An 18716-nucleotide genomic window follows, 5' to 3' on the forward strand; every position below is an offset into this window, starting at 1 on the left:
TGAGTGAAGGATGAATGAACCAGAGATATACAAAGGCCATTGACAATCCTCCATTCCAAATGAAAAATAAGAATTATCTGACTCCTTGACTCTAGCTATTTCATCAAAATTCAACAATTGAGGTCTCTACATGGTTATATGATCATACTGGGATTCATGATATTGGTCTTTTTTTGTTTTTCCTTGCAGATGGGGTCTTGCTTTATCATCCAGGCTGGAGTACAGTGGCATGAACATAGCTCACTGTAGTTTTGAACTTCTAGGCTCAAGTGATCCTCCCACATAGCTGGGACTATAGGTGCATGCCACTATGCCTACTTAATTTATTTTCTAAAATGTATTCCAGGGCCAGGCACAGCGGCTCACTCCTGTAATTCCAGCACTTTGGGAGGCTGAGGCAGACGGATCACTTGAGCCCAGGAGTTCAAGACCAGTCTGGGCAACACAGTGAAACCCCATCTCTACAAATACAAACAAATTAGCCAGGCATGTTGGTGTGTACCTGTAGTACTAGCTACTCAGGAGGATGAGGGGGGAGGATCACTTGAGCACAGGAGGTCGAGGCTGCAGTGAGCCAAGATTGTGCCACTGCATTCCAGCCTGGGCAACAGAGTGAGACTCTGTCTCAAAACAAAAAATACTGTAGAGACAGGATCTTGCTATGTTGCCCAGGATGGTCTTGAACTCCTGGCTTCAAGCGATCCTCCTGCCTCAGCCTCCCAAAGTGCTGAGATTACAAGTATGAGCCACCATGCCCAGCCCAGGACATTGGTCTTAATTCACAAACGTAGTGCAAGAACAGGGGGAGAAAGGAAGAGTCATTCCAAAAACTAGGTCTCATATACATTATAAGTAGTCCATAAACTCAACTTTATAACCACCACAAAATGGGTGAGGTTGTTCTTTCCCTCCTACAGAATTAAAGCTGCATTTTACCTCTGTGCAACAATTTTTCCCCATTTGATATTGTGCTACATGTTAATTGTTAACTTGATTTCACCTGTATAATTATTCCTGATTTTTACTGGGGGAAGAGGAGCTACATGAATTTGCACCCTATCATGCCTCAGTCCTCACCATTCAGGAATATGTTTTGAGTTATGCACTCACTGAACTGTCCCCATATTTTTGCAGCTCTTCTCTACGGAGGAACTGGAGTTCTAGTGTTTTTTTTTTTTTTTTTTGTGGCAGTCCCTGTTAAGTTTATACAGACCAATCATAGTTGACTCTAAGACTGACCTAAATTCTTAAGGGCGTAGAATCTATCCCAGAATTGGCCTGAATCTCTTTCAATGCTTTGACTGTTATGGGCTACTTGTTTTCTCACAACATACTTAAGTACGTTTCTTATGGCTGCTGTAACAAATGATCACAAACTTGGTAGCTTAATACAACACACATTTATTCTCTTTTAGTTCTGGAGGTCAGGTATCAAAATTAGTTTCACTAGGCTAAAATCAGCATGTCTGCAGGGCTGAACCCCCTCCAGAGGCTCTAGGGGCTTCTTGTCTTTTCCAGCTCTGGTGGCTGTAAGCATTCCTTGGCTTATGGCTACATTGCTCCATAATCTGCCTCTATGGTCACACTGCCTTCTCCTCTTCTGGGTGTGAAGCATCTCTTTCTGCCTCTCCTTTATAAGGATACTTGTGATTGCAGTTAGGGCCCACCCAGATAATCTACCCATCTCAAGATCCTTAACTTAAATCAAAAAGACCTGTTTCCCAAATAAGGTAACATCTACAGGCTCCGGAATCTAGGAGCTGATATCTTTAGGGGCCGTTATCAGCCTATCACAATTTACATCTATATTTACCCACTCTGTGCTCAAAAGTATGCCAACCTACTTATTGTAACCCATGAAAACTTGCACTACCTTCTTAAATGTCAACGTAAGCTAAATGTAAAAACTTATTTTAACTTCGAAAATTATTTTGGCTGAGTGTGGTGGCTTAGACCTGTAATCCCAGCACTTTGGGAAGCTGAGGCTGGAGGATTGCTTGAGCCCAGGAGTTCAAGACCAGCCTGGGCAACACAGCAAGACACGCAAGATATCGTCTCTACAAAAAAAATTAAAAAATTAACCAGGTGTGGTGGCACACACCTGCAGTCCCAGCTACTCGGGAGGCTGAGGTGGGAGGATTGCTGAAGCCCAGGAGGTTGAGGTTGCAGTGAGCTGTGATTGTGGCACTGCACTCCAGCCTGGGCAGCAGAGTGAGATCCTGTCTCACAAAAAAATTATTTTGTTTTACAATAAAAAAATTTTTAATTGCTTTGATTTAGTGATAAATGCAAAGTAATGCATTTAGTTTCTAAGATGACCAAGGTGTTAAATAATCAAACGCACACAATTTGAAAAGTTGTTGAAAGGATTGGCTGTATCGAAAAGAAGAAAGGAGAAGGCTTAAAGGACGAACACACAGCTTTCTTCATATGTTTATAGGGAATAGGGATTCGATATATAATGTATAAATATAAACAGAAATAATTAATTGCAGGTGAAGAGAGGCAGATTTCAATCCAATATGAGGAAGTGCTCAGAAAGAACAATGGAAGGTGCTCTCTCAAAATGAAGTTCTTTCCTAGTTCTGGAAGTGTCTATAAATGTGCAAAGACCCTAAGGGGAGGAATGTGGAGGAGTTAGAAAATATATCTTTAGATACAATCATGAGGATATTTTATAAAACATAGAGCCTCTTTAATGGTTGGTTCTAAACAAATCTAAAATATTATCCTTCTCCAATTCACTTTTCAAATGATAGCCAGAGTGGTCAAATCTGATTATGTCAGTCATCTTACGAAAATCCTTCATTTGCTTAAAGACCCTTTCAGTATTGATCCCCAACTTCCTCATGGTCTCTTCTGGAGTTTTTTTTTCCTCCCTAAATTCTAGTCACATTTACAGTTGCTCAACTTTAGATGCTCCTTCCTATCTGAAGCCATTGAACATGCTGTTATCTCTGTTTGCAGAGCTCTCCTGTCCTTCCTGACTAGGTTACTCTTACCCAAAGATAACTTTCTCCAGGGAAAGCTTCTCTAGCATGCTAAATCAGTTGGGTTCCCATATATGCTTGCAAGATACTCTGAACTGTTTAATCAAGATGAAAGCATTTATTGTACAATTGACTATGTCTGTCTTCCCTGATAAAATGTAAGCTCTGTGAGGACAGAGACATTTTATCTTGTTGATCACAGTGCCTGGCATATGGTGGGCACTTGCAAATATTTGTTGAATGAATTAACCGACTCTTTTTTTTTTTGGAGACGGAGTCTTCCTCTGTCGCCAGGCTAGAGTGCAGTGGCGCGATCTCGGCTCACTGCCACCTCTGCCTCCCGGGTTCAAGCGCTTCCCCTGCCTCAGTCTCCCGAGTAGCTGGGATTACAGGCTTGCGCCACCATGCCCAGCTAATTTTTTGTATTTTAGTAGAGATGGGGTTTCACCATATTGGCCAGGATGGTCTCGATCTCCTGACCTTGTGATCCGCCCGCCTCGGCCTCCCAAAGTGCTGGGATTACAGGCATGAGCCACCACGCCCGGCCTCTTTTTTTTTAAACCTGGTTTGAAGTGTGAAAGAAGTTTGATTTTTAAAAAAATGTTTACCTGACACCAGGTTTCCAGCAAATTTTCAGAAATATTAGTATGATTTCTTGGAGGAGTATGATTTCTTGGAGGCAGGCCGGGCGTGGTGGCTCACACCTGTAATCCCAGCACTTTGGGAGGCCGAGGCAGGTGGATCACTTGAGGTCAGAGTTCAAGACCAGCCTGGCCAACATGGTGAAACCCCGTCTCCACTAAAAATACAAAAAGTAGCGGGGCGCGGTGGTGGGCGCCTATGGTCCCAGCTTCTCGGGAGGCTGAGGCAGGAGAATGACTTGAACCAGGAGGCAGAGACTGCAGTGAGCTGAGATCACGCCACTGCACTCCAGTCTGGGCGACAGAGCGATACTCCATCTCAAAACTAACAATACAAACAAACAAAAAAGAATGGGGATGCAGATGAGAAAAAACAAGCAATCATCGAACAAGCCACCTCAAGGTGGAGTACCATGGAATGTCAGAGGCTTCATGAAAGACAGAAAAACTGAAGAGCACTTGGGGTTAGGAATTCAAAGGTGGGCAGGTCTTATACAGACCTTGCCCTCAACAAACCTATAGTCTAATGAGAGTCGATAAACACTTAGCAAAGTATTAATAATATCCATGGAGTGTGTAAAGCCCTAGTAAAGGAGGTATACTGGTGGTAAGAAATACCTAATTTTGTGGGGTGGGGGAATGGAAGGATGGGGGAAGGATTGGGTGGTCAGGGACGCGGTTTAAGCTGAGACTTGAAAGATGATGGAGTAGTTGACCAGGCGGTCAGAGGAACTTGGAAGCGCTATGATTCGGGATCCCACAGAGAGAGATTCAAGGGCACCTTGGCAGATATGGTTTACAGTGACCTCTGGTGTGAGAGATCATTAGCATTGTGAACATGCAAAAACGATGAAGTTCTGCCCTTCATTTCACCAGAGCTGGGCTCGCCTCAAATTCCTGGTTCCTTATTCCCGCTGGCTCCCACCAACTGAAAAGCAGAGGTGGCTCGCAAGCGGCGGGGCTCTGCCCTAGATTGCCAGTAGGCGCTCGACTCACATCCAGCTCCACCCCGGGAGATGCCCCAGAAGCCCCGCCCACGTCCAGGCACGTTCTTCTGGGGCTAGTCGCAGGGGCCGCCCCGGCACCGGCGCTCACGTGACCCGAGGTGTGACGTAGGAGGAAGGAGACGCCATTAGAGGGAGGCAGAGAGGGATCGTTCTTCGCTTTTCCTCCGGTGCCTGACGTGGTGGGCTGGGGCCCTTCATTCTCGGACTTTCCCTCAGCCCTTCCAGGCCTCGCCCGAGGAGGGCGTGGGGACAGCGCCCGGGTCGGCGGGGCCGGGGCGGTGGGGGCTGAGCCGGCCGTGGCTGTGAAGGCGCTGCCGCGGCTGTCGGGAGGGCGGCGCGACACTCGGGCTCGGGCGGCCGGGAAGCGACGGGATGGCTGCGGCCGGCGGCGGCGGCGGGGCGGCGGCGGCGGGCCGAGCCTACTCGTTCAAGGTGGTGCTGCTGGGGGAAGGCTGCGTGGGGAAGACGTCGCTGGTGCTGCGCTACTGCGAGAACAAGTTTAACGACAAGCACATCACCACTCTGCAGGTGCGGACCTCGGGGAGCGGGAGGGGGCGCCTCAGGGCCCCTACCCCTCCGGGGCTGGGGAAACTTTGCCGCCCTGGTCCCCTGGATGTAGGCTGGCAAATCTCAGGCCTGTCATCTCCGCCTTCGGTTTACCTTTCCGAATTCGCCCTGGGGAATCACCAGGTCGGGGCAGCCTGTAGACGCGAGGACAGGCTGTTGGGAGGGAAGTGGAAGGGCCCTGAAAAGTCCCCAGTGTCCCCCTGGTGGCTGCGCACGTTGTGGTCTCCGTCCGTGGGCTGTTTTTTCCCATTTACTGCACTTCCTGGGTCCCAGGTGTCAGTGTTGCAGTCTCCAAATGTTAGCTCCTTTTCTTTCTTTCAGAATTAGGAACTTAGCTGCGCATTTGATTTTGCGAATTAGGTGATTTGTAACTTCAGCGCTTACTGATGACTAAGTGTTTATGCAAGTTCCATTTTGTCCTGAGTAACAGGAATGGCAAAAGAGCCATCTCTGGAGGTTTTTTGAAATGACCGCTTGCCCAGGCGTGTTACGCAGTTTCACTGCAGCCTGCGTGGGTCTGACTTGCGGGTCACTCATATTCTGCGAGGTCGATTGACACACGCTGAAACATCAAGTGAATACTGGCCAACAATTGGTCCCCAGACTAAAAGCCGCTGCTGTTACTCAGTTTCTTTACCTGTAAAATAAAAGGTCGGCTTTCTTCCACAGGTACATTGGAAAGGTGTTAAAATGTTATCATTGATTGAGAGTGAAGCCAGGCCTTTGAGGGAGTTGTACTCACCCCACCTCTCCCAGAGAAATCAGTTTTGATGTTATTAGGAGAAATTTATCCTACTAATTTGACTTACCAATTTGGTCAAAGGCAGTAAAGTCTAGTGGACTTTTGAGCCTGATTGTCCAGGTTCATGTCTCACCTCCATCCATTTAACTAGCTGTGTCATACTGGGTAAGTTACTTAACCTGTCTGTGCCTGTTTCTTCTGTTAAAATGGCCATAATAGTAGTATCTAGCTCATAGGGTTGTCAGGATAAATATACAGAAAAAGCACTGATGACCTGGTCCAGTGTAAGTTGTCTGTCTTTAATTAACCGCCCCAACTTGCACAATAGGTCTTAATTAGTAAATGTGTAGTATGTGAGAACATCGACACTACTTAATAGAATGCGTAATCTCCTAATTGTTGTGACATTGGATGTTTGATGCTATTATTAAACTACTGAGTCTAGAATTTACAAGACGCTCTGGCTCTGATTCCATGTTCTATTTTTACTCCTCTGATTTTACTCGTATGTAAAGCATATCTGAAAAAGTGAGTGCCAGGAAACTGCATTTTTAAAAAATCCTTGTACCAGAACACTGACAAAATTTTAATAATGAGTTGTTATTGTTCAGTGTCATTAGTGAGAGCCTGGTGTTTTAGATCAAGAAAATTCACTGGACAAATACCTAGGATCGTTTGGAAGTTTAGAGATTTACTTAGGTAAAGTAGTAACAATAGCTAACATTTAGTGAGTTCTTACTGTGCTGATTATTTTGCTTGCTTTCTGTCTGCTTGCTTTAATTCTTATAACACCCTATGAAGTGGATAGTTTAGTGGATAGCCCTACAGCTGAGGAAAAACGTTTAGTTGAGTAATTTTGCTGGCAGTAATATTACCACAAGTCAATGGTGCAGGAGTGTCCAAGCTCAAATTTGAACCCCTGTCTGACTTCAGATTTTGAGCAATTAAATCACATTACCTCGGTATATTGATAAATAACCCATCTAGTGTTTTCCTTTATGCAAAGATCTAAGATAAAAGAAAACTATTGTAATTGAGGTCTCCACGTTTTTTTTCAAAAGATAACTTGAGTCTTGCCCTGTCGCCCAGGCTGAAGTGCAGCAATTTCCACTCACTGCAACCTCCACCTCCTGGGTCAAGTGATTCTCCTGCGTCAACCTCTCAAGTAGCTGGGATTACAGGCACACGCCACCACATCTGGCTAATTTTTTTGTATTTTTAGTAGAAACGGGGTTTCACCATGTTGCCCAGGCAGGTCTCGAACTCCTGACCTCAGGTGATTTGCCCGCCTTGGCCTCCCAAAGTGCTGGGATTACAGGGGTGAGCCACTGCACCTGGCCATACCCTTTCAACTTAAAAATTACACTTCCATTTTAAATTTCTAAAACATTCTTGAAACTAAAAGCAGAGTAAAGGTTTTTAAATATATGAAAAGCCACTGTACTCCTGCAGAGGGGAGGATGAAGTTATAGTAGATATCCAGTATTAATATCTGAATTATATTATAGAATTTAGGATTTTGTTGTTCACCAATGTATGTAAACAGCAATGTGTCTAATCTCTTTCAGAGATATCAGTTCACCTCATCTTTCTTAACAGTTTTTCAGAGGAATTTGATTTATGTGACTTGTAAGACACAACTTTGTATTCTTTTAATTTCCAAATGGAGAGGAAATCATGTCAGAAGATATGAGAGGAAGAGTTCACCTTTTTTCTCGTCAACAGAGTACCTATCTCTGTAAACTACTTTGTATTTTATAAAGTACATTCTCATACATTTCAAAGAATTGCAGGATTGACAGGAATTTAAGACAGTTTATGTATGGATCACTATTTTGGTCTTCTAATGTTTAGTCAAGTGATTGTCCCCCTTTTTTTTTTTAACATCTTGGAGGTGAAATGAACTGGTATTATGGAAAGTGGAAAGCTCACTTTGTCCTAAGGTGTCCCATTTCATTTTTAAATTTTTTTTTTATTTCTTTTTGAGATGGAATCTCACTCTATCACCCAGGCTGGAGTGGAAGGGTGCGATCTCGGCTCATTGCAACCTCTGCCTCCTGGATTCAAGTGGTTCTCCTGCCTCAGCCTCCCGAGTAGCTGGGACTACAGGCATGTGCCACCATGCCTGGCTAATTTTTGTATGTTTGGTAGCGATGGGGTTTTGCCATGTTGGCCAGGCTGGTCTCGAACTCCTGACCTCAGGTGATCCACCTGCCTCGGCCTCCCAAAGTGCTGGGATTACAGGTGTGAGCCACCACTTCCGGTCCTATTTTATTTTTAGACAGGTCTAATTTCTAATAAGTTTTTCTGTATAGAAAGCCAAAATCTGTTTCCCTGTAGTTTTCAGTCCTAATTCTCCCCACTGAGTCTTGGTGTCTCATATGACATTCCTTCTGATAGTTGAAGATAGCTATCTTGTCTTCTCTTGGGTAAACAACTCTGGCTCCCTTAACTGGATCTCCAGTGACAGTGACATCGTTTTAAATCCTTTCACTTTTTTTTTTTTTGGAGGCAGAGTCTTGCTCTAGTGGTGATATCATAGCTGCCTGCAGCCTCCAACTCCTGGGTTCAAGTAATCCTTCCACCTCAGCCTCCAAGTAGCTGGGACCACAGGCGTGTGCCACCATGCTCGGCTAATGTTTTTTTTTTTTTTTTGGTAGAGTTGAGGTTTTGCTATGTTGCCCAGGCTGTTGTAGAACTCTGAGCTCAAGCAATCCTTCTGCTTTGGCCTCTTGAAATGCTGAAATTACAGGTATGAGCCACTGTGCCTGGCCCTTTCACTATTTTGAATCTCTTCTAGGCAGTATGTAATCATTGTCCTTTCCTTAAAGTGTGATTCCTTGAGCTGTAGAAATAATTCCAGGTGTGGTGGTTTGAACTGAACAGAGAAGTGCAGGCTGTCACCTCTCCTGTTGAGAATCCTTTTCCAACACTGAAGTAGAAAAGATTCTCTGAGCTTTTAGGGAAGCTCTCAGAATTTCTCTTTGATAAATATGAATTTGCTGTCAACTGAAACATCTTAGTCTTAATTGCTTCAAAAAAAAGGGTATTATTTGTATCTCTCAGATTCTCTTTTCTTTGGTATTGTAGTTAAGCTTTTTCTTTTGTTTCTAATATACTTGACCCATTAAGGTTGGCTTTGGTAGATTTGCTCCAGTAGTTAAGCCTGTTAATGTCCTTTTTAATTTGGATTCTGTAATTCACAAAACACTGACTGGGCTCCTTTGGGCCAGGTACTGGGTTGGGTCCTGGACATGGCAAAGAATAAGGTGTGGAATCTACTGTCTGGATTAGCTACTTTTTAACTTTGTCATCTGAAAGTTAGGTAAGAATGCCCTTAATGTTCTCAACAGGTCATTATTAAAGACTTTGAAAGAAAGCAGAGAGAGAGGGCCAAGTACAAAGCTCTGCAGCAAGTTTTACTGTAGTCCAGTGATACATGACCAGAAGTGCAATTTTCTGTAGACATATAGAATCTTAATGGGCCACAGGCCATCCCCTCCTCCTTCCCTTGAGTAAGAAACAGTTGTTAATGGAGTGCTATACATATTAATGACTGCTATGGGCTACTACCTAGTGGACACAAATCCCTTAATAAAATGTAAACATTTACTCCAGCATTACAGTTCTCCTTTTTGCCCAAGCTACATCTGTCTTGCCCACAAGGTTATCATGAGACGCTTTGTCAAATTCTTGCAGAAGACAAGATAGGCTGTGTTTCTGCAGTACTCAGATCTATTAGGAGGCCATATAATGTGGTGAAAAGAGAAAGGACTTTGAAGTTACACTGGGGTTTGAATTCTTACTCCCACTTCATAGCCATCGTGATCCTGACAGGATATTCTAATGCCTGTAAGCAAGCTCCTTTTCTTTAAAATGGGAGTACCTTACTCATAGGACTTTATGTGGATTATTACATAAGACAGCCATCATATGTAAAGCTACTAGCACAGAGCCTGGCACATGTTTGTTTAATAAATGTTTGCTGTTTGATGTTAAATGAATAAATGATGCTGGATTTATGTTTTTCTTTCATGGCAATTCAGTTAAAAAGGGTAATGGGATTATTTTCACATGAATTATTTTGAGAACTCATGCTGTCTCTGAGGGGTCATTATATTTAAAATTGCTTATAGGTTAAATATTTTTAAAACAAAGCAAATCCATTCTAGTGTTTTCACTGAGATCTACATTTCCGGAATTCACTTTCTTTTTTTTGTTTTTTAATTGTGACATTTGCCATACTTTGGTGTTTTAGTGTGGCTCTCTTTTTCCAGAGCTGCTCCAAGGTTACTGATAGTTACGGAGTAATCCTGTACGTAAGCTCTCTTAACTTATATAGAGTCCCCAAGCTCTCGTGTGATTTCCTCGCTGATTTGAGGCTTTGATAAACTTGGGAAAAATAAGAAAGACAATTGGAGTGAGGGAGTTACTACTGTTTCTCTGGAATTTACGAAGGCAATACTGTTGAATCTATGCAGTTAAATTCAAGAAACATTTATTTTATACTTGGTATATGTCAAACATTGTATTAGCTGGGGAATATAAAGATGAGCAAGGTACTTTAACTATCAGTTACTTTTCTTGACTTTATTCTTAAAGGATTGTGCCATTTTGGTTTTAACCACTTCCTCAATTTGGTGTGCCTTCTTTATATCTGTGCGCCTGGGTTATGTACCCCTTTTTTTTTCCCTTATTGAAGGTGCTTATTGAAGATTAATCAAGATCAACAGTCCCCTTTCTTTTTAGAGTCCCAACTATAGAATTCTGCCTGCCTCCTGAAGTCTAGGATAGGTGCCTGGGTGAATAACAAAGTAGTGCTGTAAGGTTGGCTAGGCAGGTAGTATCCTAACAGTTTGGCAAATGAGGAAACTAAGACTTGGATTTGGCTGGGTGCAGTGGCTCGCACCTATAATCCCATGCTTTGGGAGGATGAGGTGGGAGGATTGCTTGAGGACACAAGTTCAAGACCAGCATGGGTAATGTAGCAAGAGTCCATCTCTAGTTAAAAAAAAAAAAAAAATAGCTGGGCATGGTGATGCACACTTATATTCCTGGGTACTCAGGAGGCTCAGGCTGGTGGATCACTTGAGCCTAAGAGATTGAGGCTGCAGTGAGCTATGATTGTGCCACTGCACTCCAGCTGGGTGACAGAGTGAGACCCTGTCTCTTAAAAAATGAAAAAGACTTGAATTAAATTTCCAAGGTCCCACAAATAGAAATGGTGTGCCAGCTGGGCATAGTGGCTCAGTAATCCCAGCACTTTGAGAAGTGCAGGCAGGAGGATAGCTTGAGCCCAGGAGTTTAAGACCAACCTGGGCAACATAGTAAGACCCTGTTTTTAAAAACTAAAAATAAAAGGGCCGGGCATGGTGGCTCACACCTGTAAGCCCAGCACTTTGGGAGGCTGAGGTGGGTGGATCACCTGAGGTCAGGAGTTCAAGACCAGCCTGGCTAACATGGTGAAACCTCATCTCTACAAAAATACAAAAAATGAGCCAGGCATGATGGTGGGTACCTGTAATCCCAGCTACTCAGGAGGCTAAGGGAGGAGAATTACTTGAACCTGGGAGGCAGAGGTTGCAGTGAGCCAAGATTGCACCATTGTGCTCCAGCCTGGGCAACAGAGCAAGACTCCATCTCAAAAAAATAAAAATAAAAATAAAAAATAAATAAATTTAAAAAATAGAAATGGTATGCCTTTTTTGGCCTAGTCGACTACTTCTTAAAAGAAAATTTATTTTATTTTATTTTTGAGACACTTGGCTTTTATTTATTTTTTAAACACACCTTAACCTGAGCAACACTTGGCATTCAGGTTGTAGCAGTGGTTTTACATTTTGCATCATAGTCTTGGTCTAGGAATCTTGGTTTCTTTGTTTGCATAAAGAATATTTTGAGTGTTCAAAGTATCTTGTAAGTATCCTTGAAAGCCATATTACTGTTAATTTAAGTGATTTATTATAATATCTTCATACAGTATAATAATTGAAGTTCTTTTAAAATCTTTTTCTGCTTAGTATTTTATTAGTATTTTATAGAAGTTTGGGTGATTTTACTTAAGAAATGAGTTTTTGTGAATGTGGCCACAAATTTCTATATCTGACTGCCATTTTCTGCTTTGTGCTTTGAGTTACTCTTTAAACATGATTCTTTGACTTTCCTTTTGAAAGTCTTTATTTGGACTCCTAAACTAATTATAATCCTTGTTTTTAGAAACTAAGAAGAAATGTGAAAATATTCAAGCACCTAGCTTAGGTTTTGTTTTGTTTTTTTCCTGAGATGGTGTATCGCGCTTTCGCCTAAGCTGGAGAGGAATGGCATGATCTCAGTTCACTGCAACCTCTGCCCCGTGGATTCAAGCAAGTCTCCTGCCTCAGCCTCCTGAGTAGCTGGGATTACAGGCGCCCACCATCAAGCCTGGCTAATTTTATATTTTTAGTAGAGATGGGGTTTCACCTTGTTGGTCAGGCTGGTCCCGAACTCCTGACCTCAGGTGATCACCCACCTCAGCCTCCCAAAGTGTTGGGATTACAGGCGTGAGCCACCGTGCCCGGCCTAGCTTAGTTTTTTGATAGCTAATTTTTATTGCCTTGCTAGAGAGGGCTAATTTTATAAATTAACCTGCCTTAATTCTGTCATCTCTTAAGTATGGAAGTGGTAATGCTTTACTCATTTATTTTTTTATTTTATTTTAAAAATTAACAAATAGTTGTACATTATTTAAATACTTAAGTCTGCACCAGTGTTAGCAACTAGCAAGAATATTTATTTTGCACACACACACACACACACACACACACACAATCTTACTATCTTACTCATACACTCCCCAACGGCAGGCCCCCAATTAATGAAGTCTGTTGAATTTAGTTGATACTAGATAAAGCCAGGAAAGTATTTGTTCACAATGTAGTTACTATGTTGCTTTCAACAGATACCTTATAATTATCAAATACTACTTTAGGTGGTTTGCTTTGACAGAACGGTAGTTAGCAAGCACAGCAAATGATCCCGCTAACAGAGAACCAAAAAATTGATTAAACAAGTTATGAAAAGACTTTAATTTGGCAGATATATTTTTTCCCTGTTATTTCTCTCTTATAATCCTTTTTTTTTAAGTTTTTAAATTTTTAATTTTTTTCCTCCTCCCTGTGATTTATTTTTTTTAAAATAGCATTTTCTTTTTTTGTCTTCCACTATGATAGCCACTGAGCTGTTGGATAAACAAGAATCAGGTATTAATACAAGTTACAGATGACAACATGAGCTAATAAGATTGTTAATTTTGTAATATCACTAAAGCATAGAAGATGAAATAATTGAGATTAGAAGATGTACTGGTGAAATAACTCAGGATTTGAAGGAGGTAGGGTGGAGAATGTGCCATAACTTACATGGATCCTTGCTAGTAATACTTTGTGCCTACCCTGAGAATATTTGGGGAGGTTAGGGTCCAAGAACACTTACTGTCCAAGTGGAGGAGTGCCAGATTAAGAAATGTGTGTATGTCCTAGAACAGTTAGCTTTGTGCAATGGAAAAACCATTGTGGAGTCAGACAGGCTTCCACCCACTGCAGCACCCAGCTGAGCTGTCTGACCTTCCGTGAATCACTGTATTTTAAAAAAAAAATCAGGTTCACAGCTGTAAAGTAAGGATAAATATCTACTTCACAGAGTTGTTGAAAATTAAATGAAAAAGCCCAAGCACAGTGCTTGGCACATAGTATGATTTTTCTCCCCTTCCTATAGTCCTAGAACCTTTTGAATTGGCTATTGTTTAATGTCACTCTCCCTCCTTCCGTTTGTGGACTGGGAGTTCTTTACTGAGATGTTGCCAGGCATTTATAAATCTCTTGGAAGTACGTGGGAATTGTTTTTAGTATGTGCGTATCAGTGGTGTTTTGGGGAGTGAGTAGGTTCATGGATTTCTTCATATTCTTAAAGAAGTTTATAATTACTTCTCCCCCGTCACTACCATGTAAGAATTAAGAACCACTGCTCCAGAGTAATTATTATAACTACAGTGGTATCTCAGTAGTCTGGCCAAATTAAATGTGCCTAGTAGTGGTGGTTAAAAAAGAAAAGACAAATTTCAGCCTTTTGATTGTTTGCTGCTATCCTTTTTTATAAATTTTTATTTTTATTTCAATAGTTTTTGGGGTATAGGTGTTTTTTTGTTACATGGATAAGTTCTTTAGTGGTGATTTCTGAGATTTTGGTGCAGCTGAGCAGTGTACACCATATTCAATATGTAGTCTTTTATCCCATACCCTCCTCCAAACCTTCCTCCTTGAGTACCCAAATTCCATTATATCATTTCTTACACCTTTGCATCCTCATAGCTTAGCTCTCACTTATAAGTGAGAACGTACAATATTTGGTTTTCCATTCTTGAGCTACTTCACTTAGAATAATGGCCTCCAGCTCCATCCAAGTTGCTGTAAAAGACATTATTTTGTTCCTTTTTATGGCTGAGTAGTATTCTATGACGTATATATACCGCATATTCTTTATTCACTTGTTGGTTGATGGACACTCAGGTTGGCTCCATATCTTTGCAGTTGTGAATTGTGCTGCAGTAAACGTGTGTGCATGTGTCTTTTTCATATGACAACTTCTTTTCCTTTGGGTAGATACTCAGTAGTGGGATTGCTGGATCAAATGATAGTTCTATGATGCTTTTAGTTCTTTAAGTAATCTCCATACTGTTTTCTTTAGTGGTTGTTCTAGTTTACGTTCCCACCAGCAGTGTAAAAGTGTTCCCGTTTCATCACATCCACACCAACATCTATTGTTATTTTGACTAATTATGGTCATTCTCAGGAGTAAGGGGTATGTCATTGTGATTTTAATTTGCATTTCCCTGATAATTAGTCATGTTGAGCATTTCTTCATACGTTTGTTGGCTGTTTGTATATCTTCTTTTGAGAATTGTCTTTTCATGTCCTTTGCCCACTTTTTGATGGGGTTGTTTTTTTCTTGCTGATATGTTTGAGTTCCTTGTAGATTCTGGATATTAGTCTTTTGTTGGATGCTTAGTTTATGAACATTTTCTTCCACTCTGGGTTGTCTTTTTACTCTGCTGAGTATTTATTTTGCTGTGCAGAAGCGTTTCAGTTTAATTAGGTACCATTTATTCATTTTTGTTTTTGTTGCATTTGCTTTTGGGGTGTTAGCCATGAATTCTTTCTCTAAGCCAATGTCTAGAAGAGTTTTTCCAATGTTATCCTCTAGAATTTTTATGGTTTCAGTTCTTAGATTTAAGTCTTTGATCCATCTTGAGTTGATTTTTGTATAAGGTGAGAGATGAGGATCCAATTTCATTCTTCTACATGTGGCTTGCCAGTTTTCCCAGCACCTTTTGTTAAATAGGCTATCTTTTCCCAAATTTCTGTTTTTATATGCTTTGTCGAAGATCAGGTAAGTGTAAGTATTTGGCTTTATTTCTGCGTTCTCTATTGTTCCATTGGTCTACGTGCCTATTTTTATACCTGTTTGTTGCTATCTTGATGTTTCAGCTTTCTTCTTAAATATATTCATAATTTTATTTTTTAAAAAACAGTTTTCTAAAGTTTTTTAAAAAGAGTTCTCCCTTGAAGAAAATGTCTATAAAAAATATTAAAAACTTAGGATTTATATCAAATGAGATGATTTACGAAACAGAATCTTTCCATAGAGCAGGGCTTAAGTTTTTCATTATGAAGGAAAAAAATATTTACTAGGGATGCTTTGATAATATGCTTTACTAGTGCATCATATATATGAGTTAAAATAATTTGATAAGGAAACTTAGGAGCATATCTCCTACTAAATTGAGTTATACCTGCATTGATTTACCTGGGCATATTGTAGATGTGCTTATCTATAATAACAGTATTTGATTGTCAATTATGGGCAGGGTACTATGACTTCCCCCCACTTCTTCCACAAGAGAGGAAGTGTTAGAGAGCTCAGATCTCAGTCTGAGAAGTATCGTAGCATAGTAGTTATAATTAATATCTGGAGCCAAACTGCCTGGGATTTCAAGTGGCACTGTGTCACTTACTGTGTGACCTTGGGCAAGATATTTACCCTCCTTATGCCTCATTTTCCACATCTGTAATACATGGATAACAATTATCTCTGACTCACAGGGTGTTATTGGCACCTGAGAATTAAGTGAATTAATATTTGAGAAGCTCTTAGAACACTGCCCATTTCATTGTAAGTGCTGTAGAAACGTTAAATAAAAATATGTAGTCTAGTTAACAGAATACTTATACCCATGAAAAGATAATTTATAGTATAAGACAGTATAAGCTGCAGTAAATGCAGAGTTGATTCCCTAAAATTCTTCAGGCTAGAAAAATTTGTGTGCATTGCGTGCATGAGTATAAGAGAACATGAAATTTCAAGGAAAAAGAGCCATATTTGGATAGGTGGAATTCAGATAGAGAACAGAGAATAGGCTCAAATTAGAGGGGAATTTTATGGACAGAAGAATTGAAGAGGATGCAAAAAAGCCATATAAGTTGGAGAATAAGTAAAGAAATGTTGGAAGCTATCCTAAGAAGATAGATGTGGACACGTTGTGGAAGTCTTTGGATATAAAGATAAGGCTTTGAGACTTTTAATTGTAAATGTGGGCTCCCCAACTTTTATAAAGAAGCAGCTTATGAATGATTTTGTGAAAAGTGCATAGCACAGTACTTGGCACAAAATAAACATTTAATAAATGTTAGCTAGTATTAGCAGCAGTAGTAGAAATGACTGTGTAGTGTTTTTACTGCATGGATGGCTATTTTTGTGATTTTTTAACTACTTACCTATTAATGAACACAGATAATTTCATTGTTTTTGTTTTTCTATATAATCAGTGTTGTCATGTGTACCCTTTCCGTACAAGTGTTTTTGTGTATCCATAGTTCCTTAATGGAGACTTAATACCGTCCTTTAAATTTGCCGTGGGAGAGTGGTGGGAAATTTCAGAGGGGATGGTAGAAAAGAAATGAGGCAGCTTTACCAACTCTGATGCACTCCCTTCTTCTGAGAAATCTCCACAACACTCATGACCAAAAGGTTATGATATTAGCTGTCAGCAGTGATGTTCAAGCATACTTATTAAAAATGATAACCTGTTAGGGAACCCTTCGATGAGTTGTAAGTTGTTGTTGTGGGGTTTTTTTGTTTGTTTTGTTTTTGTTTTTGTTTTAACCAGGGAAGCTTTGGGAAGATAATATGGCATGCAGAGCGGGGTGTAAGGTGAACCAGAGGTATTTATGTTACGATATAATAAGAGACTGGTGGTCATAGACCCCAGAGGAAATGTGAAGACAAGGCTTGGTAGATTTTGGAGGCATATAGACTGACAAGGGCTTAAGAAGATATTTCTAAGTTTCTAAACTTCAATGAGAAGGCGAATGTGATCAAAATACTAAAGTCAGAATGAAAATCCAATTTTGGGGAGAAGATCGGTTCAGTCTTTCTTACATGTGTTTGAAAAAGGGGCACTTAAATTGACCTATCCATTAAATATTCGGATAGGATTCAGATTTTGTTTTTTTTCCATGTGGCATTGATATTGAAACCATGAAAATGATTGAGTTCAAATAAATTACACAGCTAGTATGTGGCAAAGCTGAGATTCAAATCCACAGGTTCTGCTCCAAAGTTCATATTCTTAGCTCCTATGTTAGCTTGAATGGGAGAAGACATTTATTGTCATAACATGTATTTGTTCTTCTCATTTTTCAGGTTACTTTGCTGTTTTGGCATTTAATTTTTCTTCTTTTCTGTATAATTTTTATTTTATTTACAAAATATCTTGAGGATAGCTTGGGCCTTGAAGGCAGACATACATGGGTTTGAACCCAGCTCTGCCATTTATATTTATCTGTAGACTCCTTGGTTAATCACTACATCCAGTGGCCTTTTCTTAGTTCTAATTTTCTGTGGTGTGCCCATAGCAAAAACTCCTTCCTGAAATTGAGGTAAAAGAAATCTCAATTGTTTCTTTCCTTCAGTAATTCACCATCCTGACCTTTTATCTGTTTCACCTTCTTTGCACTTTCTTCTATATAAATAACACCTAAATGTGACTATCTCTATACAGGTCTGAACTCAGCTCTCTATTCCTTTTTTTTAAACATGTCAGCTGACTCTGGATTCTGGATATATTTCGTCTTCAGTAACTCTTGATACTCTTCTTTCTTTCCTATCTTCATGGTCTTAGTTCAGATCTCCTTTTTTATATTTTTCTCTAATTTTGTAAGTGTTCTTTCCACCTATCTTTTCTAGTTCAACCTCCCTTCCTATCCCAGGGTCATTCTCTTAAAATATAGATCTGTTTCCCCATTGCTTGAAACCATTCAGTGATTCTCCCTTGTCAGTAGTCCTGTTTCTTCAAACAGTTGTTCTTTAGGATGAATTTGGTATTTTTCCAGGAAAAAAAGGTTCAGTGCTATACAGAAGAAAATCAGGGAAAAAAAGTTCAAATGAGTTTGGGAAATGCTTGTATAAATACAGTCAGCTAGCCTTCCTTTTGGCAGCATCCTAATGTGTTAATGTGCATTGTTGGTGTATAAAAATCAATAAATAGTATTTCCAAAGTATACTTGACATGTGTGTGTGTGTCTAAATACATGTCTGGTGTCTTAGAACAGGTTTTATTGAGACCCACAAGGTAAAGTCCATCTGTGTAGTTTCATCTCTGGTATTGACCATACCCACTTGGAGTTCCCTGTGGGATGGAGTCATGTGTTTGAGGCTTCAGTGGCTTCACTCATCT

At 40.5% G+C, this 18716-nt stretch overlaps 1 protein-coding gene across 1 annotated transcript in view; it reads left to right on the forward strand.

Annotated features, from left to right (window-relative positions):
• Positions 1-4737: 4737 nt before the first annotated feature.
• The window catches only part of RAB21 (RAB21, member RAS oncogene family), a 34609-nt gene continuing 20630 nt past the window's right edge, over positions 4738-18716 (forward strand). The window contains exon 1 of the mRNA XM_003832907.5: positions 4738-5166. Coding sequence (XP_003832955.1) covers positions 5011-5166 — 156 coding nt within the window. The 5' untranslated portion in view covers positions 4738-5010. The remainder of the gene's footprint in view (positions 5167-18716) is intronic.

This window comes from Pan paniscus, chromosome 10, assembly GCF_029289425.2.
Source record: "Pan paniscus chromosome 10, NHGRI_mPanPan1-v2.0_pri, whole genome shotgun sequence".
Taxonomy (NCBI): Eukaryota; Metazoa; Chordata; class Mammalia; order Primates; family Hominidae; genus Pan; species Pan paniscus.